We start from the raw sequence: 19,094 nt of genomic DNA, 5'->3' as shown, positions 1-19,094 counted from the left end.
AGCTCCATCCTAAGGGTATCTGATCAAAATGGGGGGCTTAAGCTCACAGAGTAATTGCCATCGAATGGCCATATTCACTAATCATACATCCAATGCCATGGCTGGCTGTAATCTGGTCTTGAGAACAGTTCTAGTGTAAGAACATTTTTGTGAATATGCAACCTGCACTATTCCCTAGCAGAAGGAAAGCCACCAGCCCTCAGTGATTCCCAGCTGGTCTCCATCCCAATTACAGACCACCCACAATGCCACTTTGCATTAGGAACTGGCCCAGCGCGACACAGTCAGTGGGCAAACTTACAGCTTCTTGCGTTGCACGGGGCTACTACCATCCTTTCGCGGTCTGCCGGGGCCTCTTTTCACCACGAGGGGCGACACCACACCACCGCCGTCTCTGCCAGATGACGCTGATAGCAGGCTGGACTCCTTGGGAGAGTCTCCAGCCTGACGCACGGGCGTTCCATCACGCTGGCCTTGGTCATCATCGTCCGTGGCACCTGTGCCTCCTCCCTCGGGGACACTCTCTCCAGTTCCAGCACTAGACCGTTCCGAGGAACTGGGCTTCTCAGTCACATGACGGAGCTCTTCTTCCGCGGCACTGCCCTGCGTGCTGTCGGCCACCGCAGGCGAGGAGGCCGCGGCTGTGTGCGGTGGCGGACAGGCAGCTGTGCTGTCACTGCTGCCTTCGTCCGTGGGCCTATCCAGTCTTGCTTCCATCTCGACATCGGCCTCGGTGGAGCGTCCCAAGGGCCTCTGGGGGAAGCAGGTTACAGGGAAAACAAATTTCGTCAGAGAGCCCCACAAACAGGCCAACAAAAGGATTCTGAGGTACATTAAAAATAAAATTTTGATTCCTGGTTTTAATGTCATGAGGGATGTTGCAGTGGAGGGCTATGGATTAACCTTTGATCTCCCATGGTTTAATAATGTGCACCTAAATCTAAATACACGAGCATTTTTGCATTCCACCCCATTGGAATGTGGCTGCCATGGGCCCGGGACCACTTCCAAGTTGGCGCACAATAAGTTGTCAAATGATAAAGGAGCTATACTTGCACAGAGCTTTTTAGCTCCCTCACTGTACAACCTACTATGTGGTGCTCTTATTATCACTGTACGAAGCTTTTTAATAGCGGGTAAATTTACTTACAGGTCAAACATATTGTGTAAGCAGCTCTACCCTCCAAGACAAATGTTCCTCGTGGACACTGCTCCGCAATACTCTCCCTCTCCAGCTCCAATCTAAACTGAACCCTGTCTGAAACCTATGAACCTGTGAAAAACCATCATCAAATAGCCTAATACACCTGAACATGTTAATCTGCACTCCCATCATGCCATAAGATCTGTTTCTGTTTTATACTTCAGCTGGGCTGTCTAATAAATACCGCTTGTATCCTAGCTTATTTAGGGCTGACTTAATAAGGAGTGTCACTCAACGGTTCAGAATTGATCTCCAGCCATGATATTGAAAACTGCACAAAACATAGCTCAAGCTTTCACAAGAAGCAGCCGCTCTAATCTTATTTTCCCTCGGTGATGATGGTGCTCAAGCCAGTGAGGAAGCAGGACAGGCTTGATTGCTCAAAGAATCCTCACTTAATACCCAGGTTGCTCATGTATCTCATATACCAATGCAGTAGAGAAGACTTGTAACAATTCAGAACTCCAGTTGCTTCACAAGTCTGAATATGTTGGTCAGCCTACTATGTTTTCAATGCATTCTGGAGCAACTTAAGTCAAACAGACCAAACAAGGATCAAAAGCAATTCATGTTCCCTGGCTTTTCAAGTCCGATCAAGAGAGGACATTTAGAGGGGCCGTATAAACATGTCCACGTTAGATGGTATTCAAGTTACTATACAACTTGACTGATGCCACTAGAAGTGGAGCCACCAACCCAGTTACTGCATAACCAGGTCATATATTACCACATAATTTATCTCATTTCAAAGCACATGAAATATTAGAACACATAATCCACAATGATTTATCTAGTTTTCTTGATGAACACAAGGCATTGAAGGGACCCTGAAAAACTTTTTAACTCTTTGAGGCACAGAAGTTTGTTTTTGCATGAAAACTAAATTTTAGTGAACAAACTGCACAAGGCCACTCAGAAAATAGATATAAGCAAAACTAAAAACATTTTCATATGGAAGCAATGATGATCTGAGGTGGTCACCTGAGGTAACCACCATGCTGGAATGGGGTCTCCATTCACTTTCTGTGAAACTCCGCAAAACATTTTTTCTCCTCTCTTAGACAGAGGGGAACGTTGCATGTTCCACACCTCCATGTCATCCTTGATGGGTTTGCTTTTGTGCTGCATTTCGCACATCGCCTCGGCATGCACCTCTTGGGTTGGTTCTTTGATTCTGCGGCCCGGACAACTAAAGCTGCATATCACCTCCTTATTTCTACTACACAGCTGCTAGATTGTCTTCCTTTTGGGGAACAGACTTGTGCTTCCGCGGTCAATGTACAGATTATATCTCTTCTAAAATCTTTCAAGCTCATCTTCTGAACCCCTTCCAGTTCAGTGTATATTAGGAAGGCGTTCATGATGCAGCAGTCAAGGAAATGGAAAAAAATTCGATGCCACCATTTTTTTTTTTTTTGAGTTCTGATCAATCTGATATTGGTTCTTTCTTTGGTCGAATTTGTCAACAAAATTCATGTTTTGATTGTAGTCTGTAGCCCTTCAGGCATGGTGGTCAACTCAGGTGACCACCATCGTAATGCTCATCCACAGCACAATTAGGCCCTGACGCTCCGTGTCAATTGTACAGCAGCTCTTCTGCACATGCAAGCTATAAATTATATAATTATTAATGCCATAATATATGTACTCAATTTGAGATTTGTAAAAAAGCTTGGGATCAATCGTGCGTGGCTCCATTTCAATTGCTGCACGTAAACAAACAAAAAAGCAATATAACCAAGGAGGTGGCTCCACCTGGCATGAACAGCAAGAAAGTAACAAAAGAAACCAGCACTAGTGATTGTGAATTTTACCACTGTGGGGCGCTGAAGAAAAATTTTGAAAAGGTGGTCATCTGAGGTAACCACCACGCAGGAAAGAGTTAAACATAGTAAGAAAACATCGCCGATCTGTCACAGAGGCCCCTTCAATGCCTTATGTTCATCAAGAAAACTAGATAACTGATTGTGGAATATGTGTTTAATATTTCATATGCTTTGAACATGTGAGCCAAATATTACTGCACTGCACGCAGCACGAAATTTATGACCTCATGTGAAACACAGTTACAAATCACTTGCTCTTGCTCCTGCAAGGTTGTCATGCAGCATCAACGCAAACAGCTGGACCCACCAACGCTATTGCCCAATTTTTGTGGTCACGAGAGCACCCTCAGTAATGCATAAATTCGTGTTTTAAGTTACATAAACAAAACACATGTACATCTGCAATCTCAAAAAGACGGAAGAATCACTCCATCTTTGTACTGCCGGTTTACACACAACTGCATGTAGTTGTGTCTGCCGAGCATGGCCTCTGAGATAGCAGCAATGTGCGCCGTAGCATAGTCTACCGCAGCTGCCACCACAAGCCATTAAGCTGCCACGACAGTCAATTTTTGGGCGAGGCTCTGCCCTTGTGGCTTCTCCACTGCGTAGCTTTTGGCACATTAACAGAGATTAAAAGAGAGAGAAAACCAGTGCAGTAACTGCACTTATAGTCGAAGGATTCTAAAAATTATCTGTGAGATATCCTTTAATAACGAGTCCATTCTATGATTACTTAGGAAAGCGTTTCAGGGCCCATTTAACAAATGTTCAGCAGAGATTAAGGCCTGGCTTTTCAACCACTACGCAGTCAGTTCATACAATCAATAATAAGAAACAAATCGAAGCTATATTTATGGATTTCAGTAACGCTTTGACAAGGTTTCCGACAACAAACTAATTAATAAATTAGGATTCACACTTAAAGATGATCGGCTATTAAAATGGACGAAGGCCTATCTTTCTAATTAATGTCAACTCGTTTTGATTAACATGTCTTCTTTCTACATTGTTCCTGCTGATTCTGCAGTTCCCCAGGGATCCATCCTTGGCCATCTCATTTCTGATTTTTAGATAGAAATCTCAGCAAAAATAACTATATGCAGATGACTGTGTGATGTACAAAGAAATAAATTTCATTAATGACCAGACTATATTAAATGAAGATTTCGTGAAAATAGTTGCTTCGTGTGAACAATAGCAAATGCCCTTTAACTACAAAACCATCTTCACGAGAATAACATTAAAGAAAATCCCTCTGTTCTTCTCTTATTCCCCTAACAATAATTTTTTTCTGAAGTAATGCACTGTAAATACATAGGACTATGTAAGTCTAATAATCTTTGCAGCATAAAACATGCCATATACAGCTGTGGCCAGGCGCCGTAGTCAGTTTATTTTTTTAAGGTGCTCGTTAAAATTCTAACCGGCAATGCACTTTTTCTGGCATATAACGCCATAGTTAATCTTGCTTCAGTTGCTATGCTTTCACAAAAAGAAATATTAACAAATTAGAAAAAACTCAAAAGAAAGATATTTGATTTATTTACAACTATTATCTCCGTACTTCAATCAATGAACTGCTAAGGCAATGTGGACTACTATTGGTGGCAGATAGAAATCGCACTAACAGCTTTGAATAATTTTTTTTTTTTCAGCTTTTAGGTGGCCATTATAAGTATTTGGGTATTCTTACTTTTGAGGCAGGTTACCCTACAATAAGTAAACACTCCCTATCAATTACCCGCTCACACAGCATAGCAACTGCTTTAAATATTTTGTTTTCCAAAAACAATAATGGACTGGAATAAACTTTCACATGAAACTGTGACGCAGGATGCTCTAAAGAATTTTGAAATGCAGCTTCCATCATGAGCTCTTACCATGCATACTTTCTTCTTTCTTGTAGTTTGATTTTTCTTTCCGCAATATTTGGTTATGCTCGTCAAAGAGTCAATGCTTGTCAATATTTTTGGGGTTAATCTTTCTTTATACACTGTGTTTGATAATGCTTGTCAACATTTATTATTGTATTGCAGCCCTCTGCAAAGATCTTGTATGAGATTGAAGATATGCGCAAGATCAAAGTGAAAATGGGCTAAATGTAAGCCTACAACTCTCACAGATGTTCACACTGCTACCCAAAAAGATTGTGTAACCATTGATGACTTATATGGACACGATGTAACTACAACTAGCTACAAATTTATTCTGTCTCAATGACTGCTCCATAGGCGCAGCCTCCTAGAGCAATTAACTGCTCCTGTCGCCTTTCAGATGCAGACAACTTGTTTAGTGGGGAAAGAAGCCAAGAAGCCTCTCAGATATGTTCTACCTCTACGTGGGGACTTTAGTAATCCTAAAAGCCCACATATTCAGGTGTAAATGAATGGATAGCTTAGCTGTTAGCCCAACCAGCCCAAGACCTGAATTATCACCATGTAGCTGGCAATCCATGAGCTGTGAATTATAAGAATGTAATATAACAGGGCGAAAAGCCCTTACATTATGTTGGCCTAGATCTGCATTGTAAAAGTGTACTGCTGGTATCTACAGGCTCACGTGCTGCTGACATAAGGTGAAACTTAGATTACTACAAGAAAAGTCTGTCAAGTGAGCCACAAAGCTTTTGGCTTGTGCACTCTGTGCAAACAAAGAGGGGAAACAAGTTCTCAGATGGGAGAGAATTGCAAAAGAAATTGAGATGTAAAGCCTTGCACAAGTCTGCTCATTTGAATAACACCAGAGCGTGAGTGGCATCACAAACTTACTTAAGGAGACAAAGCTATTTGAAACGTTTAACTTGGGCAGTTCAACACCCTTTGTTAACTTTGTTAGAAGGGCTCGCATACAGGATACAGTTTATCACAACAATGTGATGCTAAACTATCAACAAAACAAACAAATGTTCAGGTAAGCTTTCTTTTCATTTTAGGCACTACTAAAAGACGTCCAGTCGATACATTCACAGTAATTTGACGGTTCATTTCAGCTCTTTGTTCAAACTTCACTTTGCTGCAAGACATGGTGTCAGCATGGTGACATAGCACACCTAGAGGTAATCAGAGATTGACACCCAGAAGAAAGCGGCTCAAGGACTTCGCTTACGTGCACAAGTCCGACAGCTAATGCATGCGCGCGCGGTCTTATTTTTCTATTTTTGACAGTAAGAGAAAGTGGAGCAGCTGTATTTCGCTCGCAATTCGAAATAAAAAGACTAAACAATCACAGACACGCAGGTGTGTTCTTATAGAATATCATACAGCACGCTCCTAGAATCTCCTGAGCTTAACATAAGCAATCGTCTCCTCACAGGGAAATGCGCCAGCAAACCACGCAGGTGCCGAATTTCTCCCCATTGATGGGATTTAACGATTACGTGTGCACACGCCTGTTTCACGCGGAAGAAAGTGTTGCAAATAAAAGACAAAGACGGTTATGTTAATTAGCTGGTGCTCGTTAATTGCCCTTTGCCTTGTATACGGCCCAATTTCGCTGCGAAAGTATGCGGGAGAAAACACGCCGCAAAGTGACGTACCAACTGTCAAAACGAAAACTTGGTGCCAGGAAAGCTAAACTCGTGAAATGGCAGCGCTACCAGCGAACGGAAAAGCCCGACGGCCAGCAGTGGTCAATATGCAGATCATGGACGGCAGTTTCCCCTAAAAGCGTGCTTCACCCAGAGCCGCCGAACTATACGCGCGAGAAGTACTAGGCAGCAAGACGCCGCGCAGAACGAGAAGGAGCTGTATAGAAACTCCGGCCTGCGCTATGTTCATATCGTCTTCTAGCAGGAATACTGCGATGAGCGGCGCACTGACGCGATGTGCCGACGGAGCGCAAACAATCACGCATGTGGGGCGTTCAGTGGCCGAGGCGTACACAGAAAGAGGGAACAGGTCAAACTCTCAAACTGAGACCCCAGCAGCAGTACAGGCTAGTAGTTTATCGATGCAACTACAACGGGGACCTGTCTGACGCCATGCGTTAAGCATGGTGCTAGACGGGACGGGACCGTAGGTTTCGGCCATGATGCCGACCGAGAGGCCCGAAGAACGACCGTGGACTGACGGAAGCCGCAACATAGAGCACAGACACCGATCGCAGTAATGAACTCACCGGGCAGTGTTGCTGCTAGCGCGAAGACGCTCAACATTTGGTCCGTAAAAGTGCACAACACACTGCGACCTTGATTTCACGACGAAAAAAATAAGTACTTGCAATCACAAACACTAAAAATTATAATCCAAGAGATCTGCGCCATGTTTAGCGCCAGCAGCGCCGATTTTCCGATGGGGCGGCCGATTCCCACTCTGACCAGCGTTGCCAGGAAGCACAAAGCCTGTGACAACAAAATAGTTCGCATCGATCTGGTTAAAATGAAAACTCCTTCTTGTGCAGCTGCCGTGTTCGTCACTCGAGCCTTGTTTAGACCGACATCAGAGTTTGTCTATGAGGTGACACTGCTTCCAGATAACTATAAACTATTTTTTTTAACCTGCTTTTAGCGCAAGAAGACGCTTTAGAAACGAGTCCATTGTATCCAGACCACGACATCGAGACAGAGCACATGATAGACTGTACTAGCGGAGATTGTGCAATAATTAAACTTCAAGTTACTCTAAATATTGTACAATGTTTGCACTTACCATTTATAATCAATACAAATGTTTTTAGTTGTAACTGGTTACACAGTTCTTAACGTTATTACCGTAAACACACACCGGATACGGAAAACGTGCAAAACTTTAAGCCTGATTGGCTGATAGAGCTAGTGGGCCTCTTCGATTTGTTGTCCCGGACAGCTTAGAGCTGATCCAAGCCAATGAGCGTTGTCGCATGCAAGGTGTGCGCGTCAGTACAGCGTCTGCGGCAGCCCTCTAGACGGCAAAATTGAAGGCACCTAGTGGAGCTCGTCTGGTCCGAACTGCTCATCCCGCTTGACATCTCGTGACTCTACGGGGTTCCCAGTGCCGTTACAGTATTTTTCGGCTTACAGCAAGCCATGGCCGCAAGGGGAAAGCTCATTGCTATTATAGGGGATGAGGTGAGTGCGCAAGCATGGGCCGCGTGCGTGTAAAGATACGTAAAAGTGTTGTCGGGAGTCGTTTCGCTTTTGCATCTACTATGCCGTATATTGCCTCCCTACAACACACCTACGCTTTAGAGAATGGTTCAGAAATATTAAACGATTGGAAAAGAAAATCCTCATATTAAAGTCCACGAATTAATCTGAGGCTTGGCTACCTTGTATACTGCGTAGAAATGTGCTGGTGCCTGTCTTGAATTCATCACTTGACCATTGAACGATTCTTCTGTTATAGGACACCTGTGTTGGATTTCTTCTCGGAGGAATTGGGGAGATCAACAAGCAACGACAGCCGAACTTCAAAGTAGTTGATAAGAGTAAGTTTGACTGCATTCGCTTCGACTGTTTCTCTGGTCAATTTCATTAAATGTCCATTCCCCTGTTTTCAGATACAAGTGTATCAGAAATAGAAGAATGCTTCAAAAGTTTCGTCAAGCGCGGAGATATAGATATTATACTCATAAATCAAAACGTAAGTCAGTGGCTATACCTCGTCCGTGTCACGTTGAAACTAATGCGTTTTGTCTAAATGGTTTGTGCAGATAGCTGAAATGATCAGGCATGCGATTGACTCCCACACACTGTCCATACCAGCAGTTCTGGAAATTCCATCCAAAGATCAACCCTACGACCCAAACAAGGACTCCATCCTTAGGCGAGCAAAGGTTGGTATTGAACTCTGCTGGTACTGAACATTGCAGCCATTGTGGTTCATTAGTATAGGGCACTTAAATCAGTATGATGACTTGTTGAGCTGTCACACAGGACCGCAACAAAATTGTGTAAAAATAATGCCTTTTCCGTTTTCTTTTTCAGGGGATGTTTACAACTGAAGATTACAAGTAGCAGTCTCTCTTCCTCTTTTTTTTCTGTGATTTCTTGTAATCAAGAGATGCCTCTCCATTCCAAAAAAATCAGCACTGTAGGGATTTGTTTTGTCGTTGTAAGTGTTGTATGTATTAAAGTCTAACAGAGTGACCACCTTGGTTTTGCACTCATCTGAATTAAAGCAGGTAGGCCACACACAACTTGAGACATGCCAAGCTATGCCATTCTACTGCAGAACCCATTTGCACTCCAAAACATCTGTGTACTGATATTTTGGAACATGTGAAAGAGAACTGGACAGTGCAAAATTTTAGAAAAACTCTCCAGCACCTCTTTTAAAAGTGCCAGTTTAATGTTAAATTCAGCTCTTGAGGTTGCACGACAGATGCAAAGGAATGGGAGAGATGAGCTGACATGGTTGGTTGGCTGTTATTCTAGAAAATTCAGCACGCAAATGAACATCTTTTCTGTACCGAAATATTGGCCCTTTCCATCACCTCGTTTCACTTACCCACTCAAGCAAACTTGCAGCCAGTATAAAACACCCAGCATGAACACACAGAAAAAGCTTGCATGCCATAATCACCTGTACATCATTGCCAGTTTCCACAAGTGTTAGTGGCACGCCTTCCATGGCTACAATAGTAAAGTGTAACAAGGTCAACAAATGTTCGAAACATCAGTAACAGTGGTCACATCTTTTGTCAGTGTGAATAAATTACGAACTAGATGCTGGCAAAAGGGAGCTGGCATTTGTGGCCGGAAAGTATGAAGCCACAGCAAAAGCATCTGGCAGACCTACCGGATACACCAGCACGTGTCCACCAAGCCCGTGTTGACTTACTGTCGACCCCTAAGGCCCAAGCTGTGCTCAGCCTTCAAATTTATACCAATATCGCCAAGCGCTACTTGTCCATGCTGCAGTTTTCATTGCTTTATTCATCATGAATGAATTGTGCTCATTCACTCACCCCAGTGCCTAGCTGCTCCAGAGTTTGGGCGCTCGTGTATATTATTTTGTGCTGTCATGCGTAGAGAGAATGTTGTTGAAGACTTATGTGTGTTGAGAAAAAAACTGTTTTTCTTGAAACATGAGTAGTCATCCACTGTCTTCATAGAGCACAAGGAATTTCTATTCCGTCTACTCAATGGCAGCTACATATATGGCTCGTACATTTCTATGAGCATGCTACATGCCAACTACCAGAGGAAGTAACATTTTTGTTTCTCAGGAAACATTTTGGGAGTTAAAGGGTTAAATTGATCATTGTGTCTCTGTACATTTTCACGGTTAAACATGCAGCACCACACGCTCTAACTTTGCCTGATGATAGCCCTTATAGAAACACCTTATCACTAAATTAGCCGCAGCAACACAGCTGAAGAGGGCAGCAAACACTGTGGCCACTTCATCGAACTTTCCCCAATGCCTTTGAAAAAAAAAATTGAGTGTAAAAGTAGCTCTCAATCCATGCAAGGTTCACATGTTTTACAGATGTGCAGAATACTATCACAGGTGTTACTAGTTATATTGTTCCTGGCCCAAAGTAGAACATGAAGACGGGGAAGAGGAAGGAGAACAGAGACGGAGAAGTGCCAACTGTTTATTAGCAGACATATAAAAAAATGAAGACTTCTATGCAAGCACCTTGCAGAGAATCGCGAAACACGGCATTGCAAAATCTGCCTTTCAAAAAAGCACATTTCTGAAGACAATGCAACTGATGTGCCACTAACACAGGCTGACCCTTACTGATAAATGCTCCTGATGATTCCCTCAAATTTTGATCTCTGCTCCTGCCTACAATCTTAGCTTGCTGAAAACCAGGCACGCATAGGCAGGCTTTGAAATGTGCAGGAAGATGCAGGCTGTCTGCTTTACCAATGCTGTTAGCGTGCTCGCTCATCAGATCATTCATGCAGCATTCAATTTGTCCGATGTTGGACTTGCCACACCTCGTGGGAACTTTGTGAACGACGCCCGCGGCTTAATGCCTGAAAGGTTTTGCATGCCTCTTCTGGCACCCCTGCTGTTGCGCATGAGTGATTTGGGAGCACAACTTTGCCAACTTCTCAGGAACTGGAAAATCCATGAGAATCGCATATCTGGTAGCCGCCTTCTCAAGATTATGGTATCTTCGCATCTGTCTACTAATAAACAGTTGGCACTTCTCTACGTCTTTTTTTTTTTTTCCTGTTCCCCTGCTTCATGCTCTTCTACATTGTGCCAGAAGCAATATGTATAGTAAGCCTAAGCACCAACTTTCCCAAGAACAAGTTCTTTTGTAGTAGGAGAGTTAGAGCTGTAGTTGATGTCCCTACAGTTCTTTATCGGTAACATATCTTTGCAGCAACACGTATGTAAGACCTGAATAGAAGTGTAACATAATTTAATACATACTAGCAGATTAGGAATAATGGCGACATTCAATGGCCAGTCATTGGGAATGCAGTACTTGTTACTGCCCTTACAGCATTGCTGAGAAGTGCCATTGCTTCGTGATGGCAGTTTTTTCCCATTGCTAGTTTTTTGTACAGCTTAAGGTAACAAATACAATGAACTCTCACTTGAGTTCAAGAGACCCAGGGAAATAATTCACTTACATGAAAGTCCACTAAACTGAACATTCACTAGAATATGGAACAGTATAGGGCACAGCAGACTTGAGTCAAAAGTGTGAAATGCAATTAATGGAGTTATGTAAATCACTATATACGAAGTCCATAACAGTTACATTGTTGCCCATCACTTTTTGAAAAAAAAGTGAAAATTTCATTCGCACTGGTGCTCAAAGCACAAGCAGTAACAAAGCTGTCCAGACAGTCTATGTTTTTGTGCACTTCCTCTAACACAGCTTGTTGCTGCGACACAATATCTTGCAACTTTCCAAGACATCCTACAGCCTCGGCTAGAGCTGCAGGATTTTAATCTGATTCTGCCATTGCATCTTCTTTGTCACGCTCTTATCTTTGGGATGAACACTGGAAACAATTTCCAGATCTGATAGTTTAGCACACGTAATCAGCTGACTGTCACACTGCACATAGTCTTCAAACAAAGCGTTGCTGTCAACATCCAGCTGGTGACAGACCTCTGTCCACATCCCGGGGTTGATCACCTCGTTGCGCTCTTTCAATTGCTCACTTTCACCGCAGAGCGGGGAAAGGCAGGATTTATGCCAGTAGTTTCTCATTGTAGCTGGTGTTACTGTTACGGCACTGAAGGGGCGATTTGGGTGTGGCGAGCATCAGCTACGCCAGTGCTGCAGAGTGCAAAACTACGTTGAACTGATTTTGAAAATGAGCCTGGGTCCACTGATCAAGTTTGTTCAACTGAAATATTTGCTATTCAGAAATTCGCTTAACTGAAAGATTTTTGCATAGTATATGTAGGAAAACCTCTGGGGACTTTCTAAAAGTTTGTTATTCTGAAACAAGAAATTATGGGGTTTTACATGCCAAAACCACGATCTGATTATAAGGCACGCTGAGGCGGGGGACTCCGGAAATTTGGACCACCTGGGGTTCTTTAACATGCACCTATACCTAAGTACACCGGTGTTTTTGCATTTCACCCCTATCGAATTGCGGTCACCATGGCTGGGAGTCAATCCTGCAACCTCGTGCACAGCAGCCCAACACCATAGCCACTAAGCAACCACGGCAGGTATTTGTTATTCTGAAATATTCATTAAATGACCATTCGTACAACAGAGAGTTTACTATATGTGCCTTGATGTTTGATACCGAGAAGGGGAATGAAGTGGCCTGATTTTTTTTTAGTCGCAACCACGTGAAGCCGAGGAAAGTATACGTGAAATTTTTTCTTCTATTATTAAAACATAGAAATGATGAAGGAAAATGAAAGGTGATTTAAAAACGATTCGAGTGGTAACCGTGCCCATATTTTCCGCATTACATGACCAGACACTGAAAGCATTCCCTGCCACATTTGTGTACAGCTGACAAATAAAACGTAAAGCAACAGTTTATTTTAGGTAGCTTGAGTAGCCCATTTTGTGTCTTTTTAAGGTGGAGACTAAGTGGGCGACTGTATGCCACCGGCACCTGTGCCGGCTCCTTTCACCTGTGAGGTGACAAAGAAGCATGCACCTCAAAATGTGTTCACTAATCTTAATGTACGAGTAATTAACAAAACGAGTGTAGCCATAAAGCTTTAAAAAGGTTACACTGAATTGACTTTTCTGTATTCCTCAAAATGGAGGTACTAGTTGCCAACATGATCTGTGTGAACATCGTTGAATTTTCCATCACACCGACGCATTCCAAGCAAACTGTACTTCTCATCCATTACATCAAGACGTGAACAGCTGCAACTACAAGCAATCAAATGCATTTTGGTTCAGTATCTCCCAGTCTTGCATGAAAGAAGCGAGAAGAAGGGAAAAAAGGGCCACTCTACATGCACGTTGGCTCTTCTGGGCTGGGTTTGTATAGATTGCGACATGTAAAAGTCTTGGCTGCCTCCCTTTCTGCCCGCCACCCAGTCCTCGTGTAAACATTTTCTGCCTCACTGCGCCCTCTTCTGCTCACCATGCCAAGTACAACAGCATGAAACTAGTGCCAAGATTCGTGCTGTTGTATTCAGCTGTTTATTGTGTGATACGCACATGAAAGCATGCAACAGAGAAGAATTTACCAGAGTGCTTTTTGTATCAACGGTGCATGGAAAAAATAGTTTCTCTTTCATTCCTTTATTTTTTTGCTAGCACTGTGTTTGGTCCATCTCTTTCTTTGTCAACAATTGTTTCGTGCTAGAAACTATGTCACAGCAAATGCATCACCAATTAGCCCAACTCTCTTTAAAAAGAAAAAGGTTATCCGTACATTTATAATTCTATAGACTAGAGACAAAACTACAATTTTATACTTCCCAAGATAGAATGCCTATAGTGCCCAGCTCAAGTGGCCACATCAACCTGTGGCTACTCAAACCATGAGCACCATGGCTGGCTGCAGTTCCAATAAATAACGGCCATTGTAGCTCACACATCAGGCCACCTTCACAATGTGTTTTGTACAATGCCCAATATTGCATTGAAAGGAACACTGCAATGCATGTTTCTCATTTTGCTACCACTCTAGCTACAATTTCCAGCTGTCAGTGCACTGCGCAGGGATGTAGAAAGGTGCCAGCACCGCCAATCGCAAGTCATCTGCTGCAGAGCCAGGCAATTCCACTCTAGCCAGAAGGAAAAACCAGTTCCCTGTAACAGTCGACTGGACTGTACCTGAGGCAGCCAGGGGTATAAAATGATAGGTGGCTGTGTGGCTTGCTTAACTTGGGCCCCTTCCAGTTTGAGCCTTCCATCAAACCTACATAACACGAACCCAAAGCCTTCTGTTAAGGCTTCCCCTCATTGTCTTTCACACACGACAGAAGCAGACTTCCAAGCCCCTATGGAAGTCCTCTTCTGCCGAACACTTCAGCAGTGATGGCATTTCCTTTTGAACTGTTGTCACACTGCCGAAATGCGATCTCCATTTCAACAAATACTAAAAATGGGTTGCGCAAAAAGTACTCGCACCAAATTCTACATTGTCAACTGCAATCCGGCTCGGTCAACTGGTTCTTTTCAACTGGAGAGAGTGACGCTGTCTTCATTTGAAAGGACCTATGCTGCTGCTCACAGCATGAATTTGTTGGGAGAGACCTTGTATACTACAAGTTGTAAACTGTTGTGCGAGGAGCAGCACTTTACTAAAATAATCTTTCAAAAAGGTTTATATCTGCTCAAGCAGCCTTTTTCTTTGTTACCCATACTCGTTTGGTCTTGAGGATACAATAAAAAAATTATATAGTGCCTGAGATAGAAGCAAATGAAATGTTTTGAGGCCGTGTGGCACAGAGAGGCTGCTGTATAACCCACTCTATGTCCTCCCATATTGCGTCACAATATACCTGCCTCCTTTTCTTCCCGCGGCATCATTTGTAGTGCTGAGCGTTTCCAGAGATGATTAATATGCACTCTGCGCGTAATACGCGGCATGCACGGCCGACCAGTGTAGAGGCCCTGTCTCCCCCTATCCCTAGCCCATCTGTGTGAATCCCCGAGTGCTTCCTCCATACGAATGGCACCATGTGGTGCCATTCGTAGGACGGGTGACGTCATATAGAGCGAGTTGTCGTATAGGGTGCGACGTCATATAGAGCAAAGCACTGAATTGCAATAGCAATTTAACTGTGAGGCAGCTACACGAAGTAAAATTATAGTCGTTTTATAAGCTGCATAAACTGTCGTAAAGATTCACTTACTAAATTAACAACCCCGTTTTCAAGCACGCATAGGCAAATGGCGGCACATCTTACTCGATGACCGTGGACACTATAGCCGTCGGAACGCTGGCACGACAAAGAACGTCAGCAGCACCGAGTGAATTCCCCTTCGTGCGGCCTCTCGCTTCATAGGCACACGGGAACATGGTTCACGAAGCCATCAACTATCTCAGGTCGGCTAGCCTTCGAAACCAGCGCAGATTGCCTCTAAGGTAGGACGCACGTGGCCGCGCTCGGCCACCACAGCCGGAGGAGAAAAGTAGATGCGCCCACTAACCTGACCCTTTCCCTAATAGCATGTGCACATCTCCCCGCTTCTATTACCCATCCCAACCTTTGAGCACATTTGATGATTGCACGCACCCTCCCCGCCTTCCTCCCTTGCAAGTACAAGTGGACACCGGTGCATCAGCCACCACCCTTCTCGACTCACCCTCTCAAGATTTTGCTCGCACTTGCAGCATACCGCATGCGACAGCGATACTATCGCACTTGGACTTTATAAGGAACATCGCAGCGATGCCGACGGCAGAAATTCGCCTGGAGTGTCCATACAGTTAAAAAATATTTTGCAGGAACTTTTTCGTCAATAGGGAGGAAACACTAGGCAGAAAACGAAGTGGGCTTCATTCCAAGCCACCTATGGCTTCGCTTGATATTTGTACAGAGAGCTCTCGTCATATATGAACCATAGGCTTGCATTTCATTTGTTTTACATCACGTCTATGATACCACTACAGCCGAAGCTCTTGCATCAGTCTATCTCCTCTGACTGTGCTTTAAAAAAAAAGCGTGCCGCCTGCCAAGGTTCTTCGTTGTCCTGTATTCCTGGGCTACTATTCAGGACAATGTCAAATTGCGACGTGTTGTCAAATTTGGTAATGGCAGCATTTTCAGCCAATCAGAGAGGCCCACAGCAGCCTCTGATTGGCTAAAAATACCATCATTACCAAATTTGACATGGTGGAATTTCACAAATTTCCAGAATAGCATCCTTGCCCTAAACCAACAAATGACCCTTGCTGCCTGTCTTTCGGTATTGGCCGAAGACATTTAGCCAGAAACTTTTTACTCGACACCACAACTAAGCAAAGAGATTTTTTTTTTTTGCGTGTCGCCTTTAGGCAACACTCACAAATAAACGGTTTAATGCACTACACAAACAAACAAGATGGAAACACAAGTTGACAGGACAAGAACCGATGCTTTGTCCTGTCAACTTGTGTTTCCATCTTTTTCCTACGTGTAGTGCTTTTAAGTCGGTGCATTCGTAAAAGAAATCTAAATAAACCAACTAGTCCGATTTATTACTCTGTTGGCATTGTACATGTTGGCAGATATTTTGTGCACATTACATGCGAGAATCTGTATGATTCTTTCATGCAATGCTCGAATTTCTAATCAATTAAATGTTATTGCAGAATATATGATTTTCTAGTGCAAATATTTAGACTATTTAGGATATTTAGAAATATTTAGTGAGATACACAGGACAAACGTCGAACTTCAACTAGTCTACTGCACAACATAACTAGCAGTTGCCGTGCAGGGCACACACAAAAACATCATCACTGTGTACGTACCCTATCATCAAACATGTTCAGAGACCGTGCAGACAAATGAGGTACATTTTGTTTAGACGAAGCCCTTTTTTTTTTTAAGGACAAACTACACATGCCGATACAAAAAATGACTCTATTTCCTGATGTGATGGGATCGATTGGTTGGTTGGTTACGGTGTTTATTACAGGAAGTGCAAGCCTGGAAGTCTTGGCCAGTGATCTATCCGCCTCTTTGTCTTCCGTTTTTCAGAGATCTGTTATATGTCTACGAGTTCAGTGTTGCGTAGATGTGAGAGTAGAAAGTGTGAAACCTCCTCTTGCGGTGATCAGCCAAATGCAGTGTCTGCTGTACATGTCTGTTGCATTTGTACCCAACTACAGGCCATCTTGCGTCTTGCTTGGTCAATTATATCTCGTGCCACAAACCTAACATATCATTCCTGCTGTGCCAAGTTGGATACCTAACATTCCGGTTTAAACTATGGAAACGTAAGGAAAGCCCACAGTAATGTTTTTGATATGCTGGAACTAGTTTTCAACTGTGGATAGTTCCATAAGCTAATTACTAATTTATTATTACTGTACCACTGACTTTTTTTACTCAATTAACATATATTTTTTGTAGTAATGTACGAACCATGGCCAGAAATCAAGGCAAACAATTTCCAACTTTCCCAATTCTCCAATGGTGTTTGGGATTTCTGGGTTTAAACATGCATTCTTTCACAGCATGGTAGCTAACAGGGCTGTGATAGGGGCATGTAGAACTACTCCGACTGCTAAAACATATACCTCTACTCAACAAAGTCATTATTTTAGAGGAGTCTGCTTGGGCTAGAAGTACAACTTTAATAAATTCAGGGTCGGCTTTGTAGCAAGCAACTCGAGACAGAATCAAAATGGTACTGAGCTGCACATTCATTTCCTATTTAGGTGATTCGATTGACATTCACAGCAAGGCTATTGGATAGGTGTACTGGAGGGCAGGGGGAAACAAAGGTCTCCGTGGGAAATTTGGTGGTGTGCCCAATAAGTGAAACCTTGGGAACCACTGCTGTAAAAATATTTTGTGACAACTTGCAATCTCTTAAATAACCAGCCACTATTGTTGCATTGCCCTTAAATCTGTGATCTTGACATGTGGTTTTAATGCTATTAGTAAACGACATGAGGGGTCCATTTCAATTGTATGTTAGCAATGTAGCCAGATTAGAAACTCTACAAATTATGGTCCCAATCTGTTCTTACTGTTATTTCAAGTAGTTAGTCTAGGCTGTGCTACCACCTAGATTATTGTACTGTACAATAAGAACAGATATACATTCGAACCCATATATAACGAATTATAGTGTACACTATATTGAACAGCTGTAGAGCCCCTTGAAATTTTTGTCTAAAATTCTTATTGAATTACCTATATATAAATCTTTTTTTGTGATCTCCTTCAGATTTGATACAGTATCAGAGTTTGACTGAACCAACAAGTTCAAGTGCTCACCACTAGGCATAAATACAGGCTGCAGAGACCATCAATTTTTTGACGGTCTCTGCACCTGCCTGCTGGAACAGATTTGAAAGCAATGTTGCGTGCATCGAAAGACATTAATGCAGCTACTACTGGTGAGAAAAGCATTGTGCAAGGCTATAGTCCATGTTTTTTTCTTTTGGGAGGCACTTGGGAACTACTGTGTATACAAACTAAGAAAGATGGGTGTATGTATGCCTTTGCACTTGCTCACACTGGTCAATATTGACGCAGCACACATCCACATGAATGAGCAATTTTTCAGATATACACGCAGTAAGCTGGCACCAACAGGTCTTTGTGATGTTTTATTTACCATTTCTTATAACTTGTTTTCGTGTCTTCAATTTTTATTGAGATATAGTTCTTTTTATCTGTACGTATGCAAGGCTTTACAAAATATGACCAGCTGGCAGTTTGCATTTCATAGTGTACATTCTATTGTCGTGCATCATCCAAAAATTGTTTTTACATACAGCCCGAAAAACTGAACAAACTTCTTTTCCTATTTTATGCTCAATTTCCTTGTGCTATACAGAAAAAAAAAAGGTTGCAGGGTTTAACCTGATTATTCAAAGCTCATACAAGGGCAAATCAGAAAGTCCTTGCTCCAGTCTTTTTTTAGGCATAATGGCTGTAAATGCAAAGTCAACATATTCATTCCCAGCAGTGGACCTTTCTTGGACCAGCCCGGCCTTATCTGCAGTAGCTCCGCGGCACAACACTGCTGTCAGTTGTTGAAGATGGCCGTTGTGCTTCACA

The 19,094-nt window shown here is 42.9% G+C and overlaps 2 protein-coding genes across 8 annotated transcripts in view; one reads left to right on the top strand and one right to left on the bottom strand.

Moving 5' to 3' along the window:
• LOC139059125 (histone-lysine N-methyltransferase 2C-like) overlaps positions 1-7,568 on the bottom strand; it is a 243,738-nt gene extending 236,170 nt beyond the window's left edge. For 6 of the 7 annotated variants that reach the window (XM_070537047.1, XM_070537052.1, XM_070537053.1 and 3 more), the window contains exons 1-2: positions 7,150-7,568; positions 302-753 (exon numbers count right to left, since the gene is read on the bottom strand). In XM_070537047.1, coding sequence (XP_070393148.1) covers positions 302-717 — 416 coding nt within the window. In that variant the 5' untranslated portion in view covers positions 718-753; positions 7,150-7,568. Of the gene's footprint in view, positions 1-301; positions 754-6,568; positions 7,045-7,149 lie in introns of those variants that run through there. The other variant, XM_070537048.1, reaches the window with a different exon arrangement.
• Positions 7,569-7,862: 294 nt separating this feature from the next.
• Vha14-1 (V-type proton ATPase subunit Vha14-1) lies at positions 7,863-9,098 on the top strand. Its single transcript, XM_070537056.1, has 5 exons — positions 7,863-8,077; positions 8,355-8,436; positions 8,509-8,591; positions 8,662-8,784; positions 8,936-9,098. Exons 1-5 carry the CDS (start codon positions 8,036-8,038, stop codon positions 8,963-8,965), a joined length of 360 nt encoding a protein of 119 aa, XP_070393157.1. The 5' UTR covers positions 7,863-8,035; the 3' UTR covers positions 8,966-9,098.
• Positions 9,099-19,094: the final 9,996 nt, after the last annotated feature.

This window comes from Dermacentor albipictus, chromosome 4 (genome assembly GCF_038994185.2).
Source record: "Dermacentor albipictus isolate Rhodes 1998 colony chromosome 4, USDA_Dalb.pri_finalv2, whole genome shotgun sequence".
In the NCBI taxonomy this organism is placed as follows: domain Eukaryota; kingdom Metazoa; phylum Arthropoda; class Arachnida; order Ixodida; family Ixodidae; genus Dermacentor; species Dermacentor albipictus.
The sequence above is the reverse complement of the archived record's forward strand: the minus strand, read 5'-3'. Positions and strand labels throughout refer to the sequence as shown.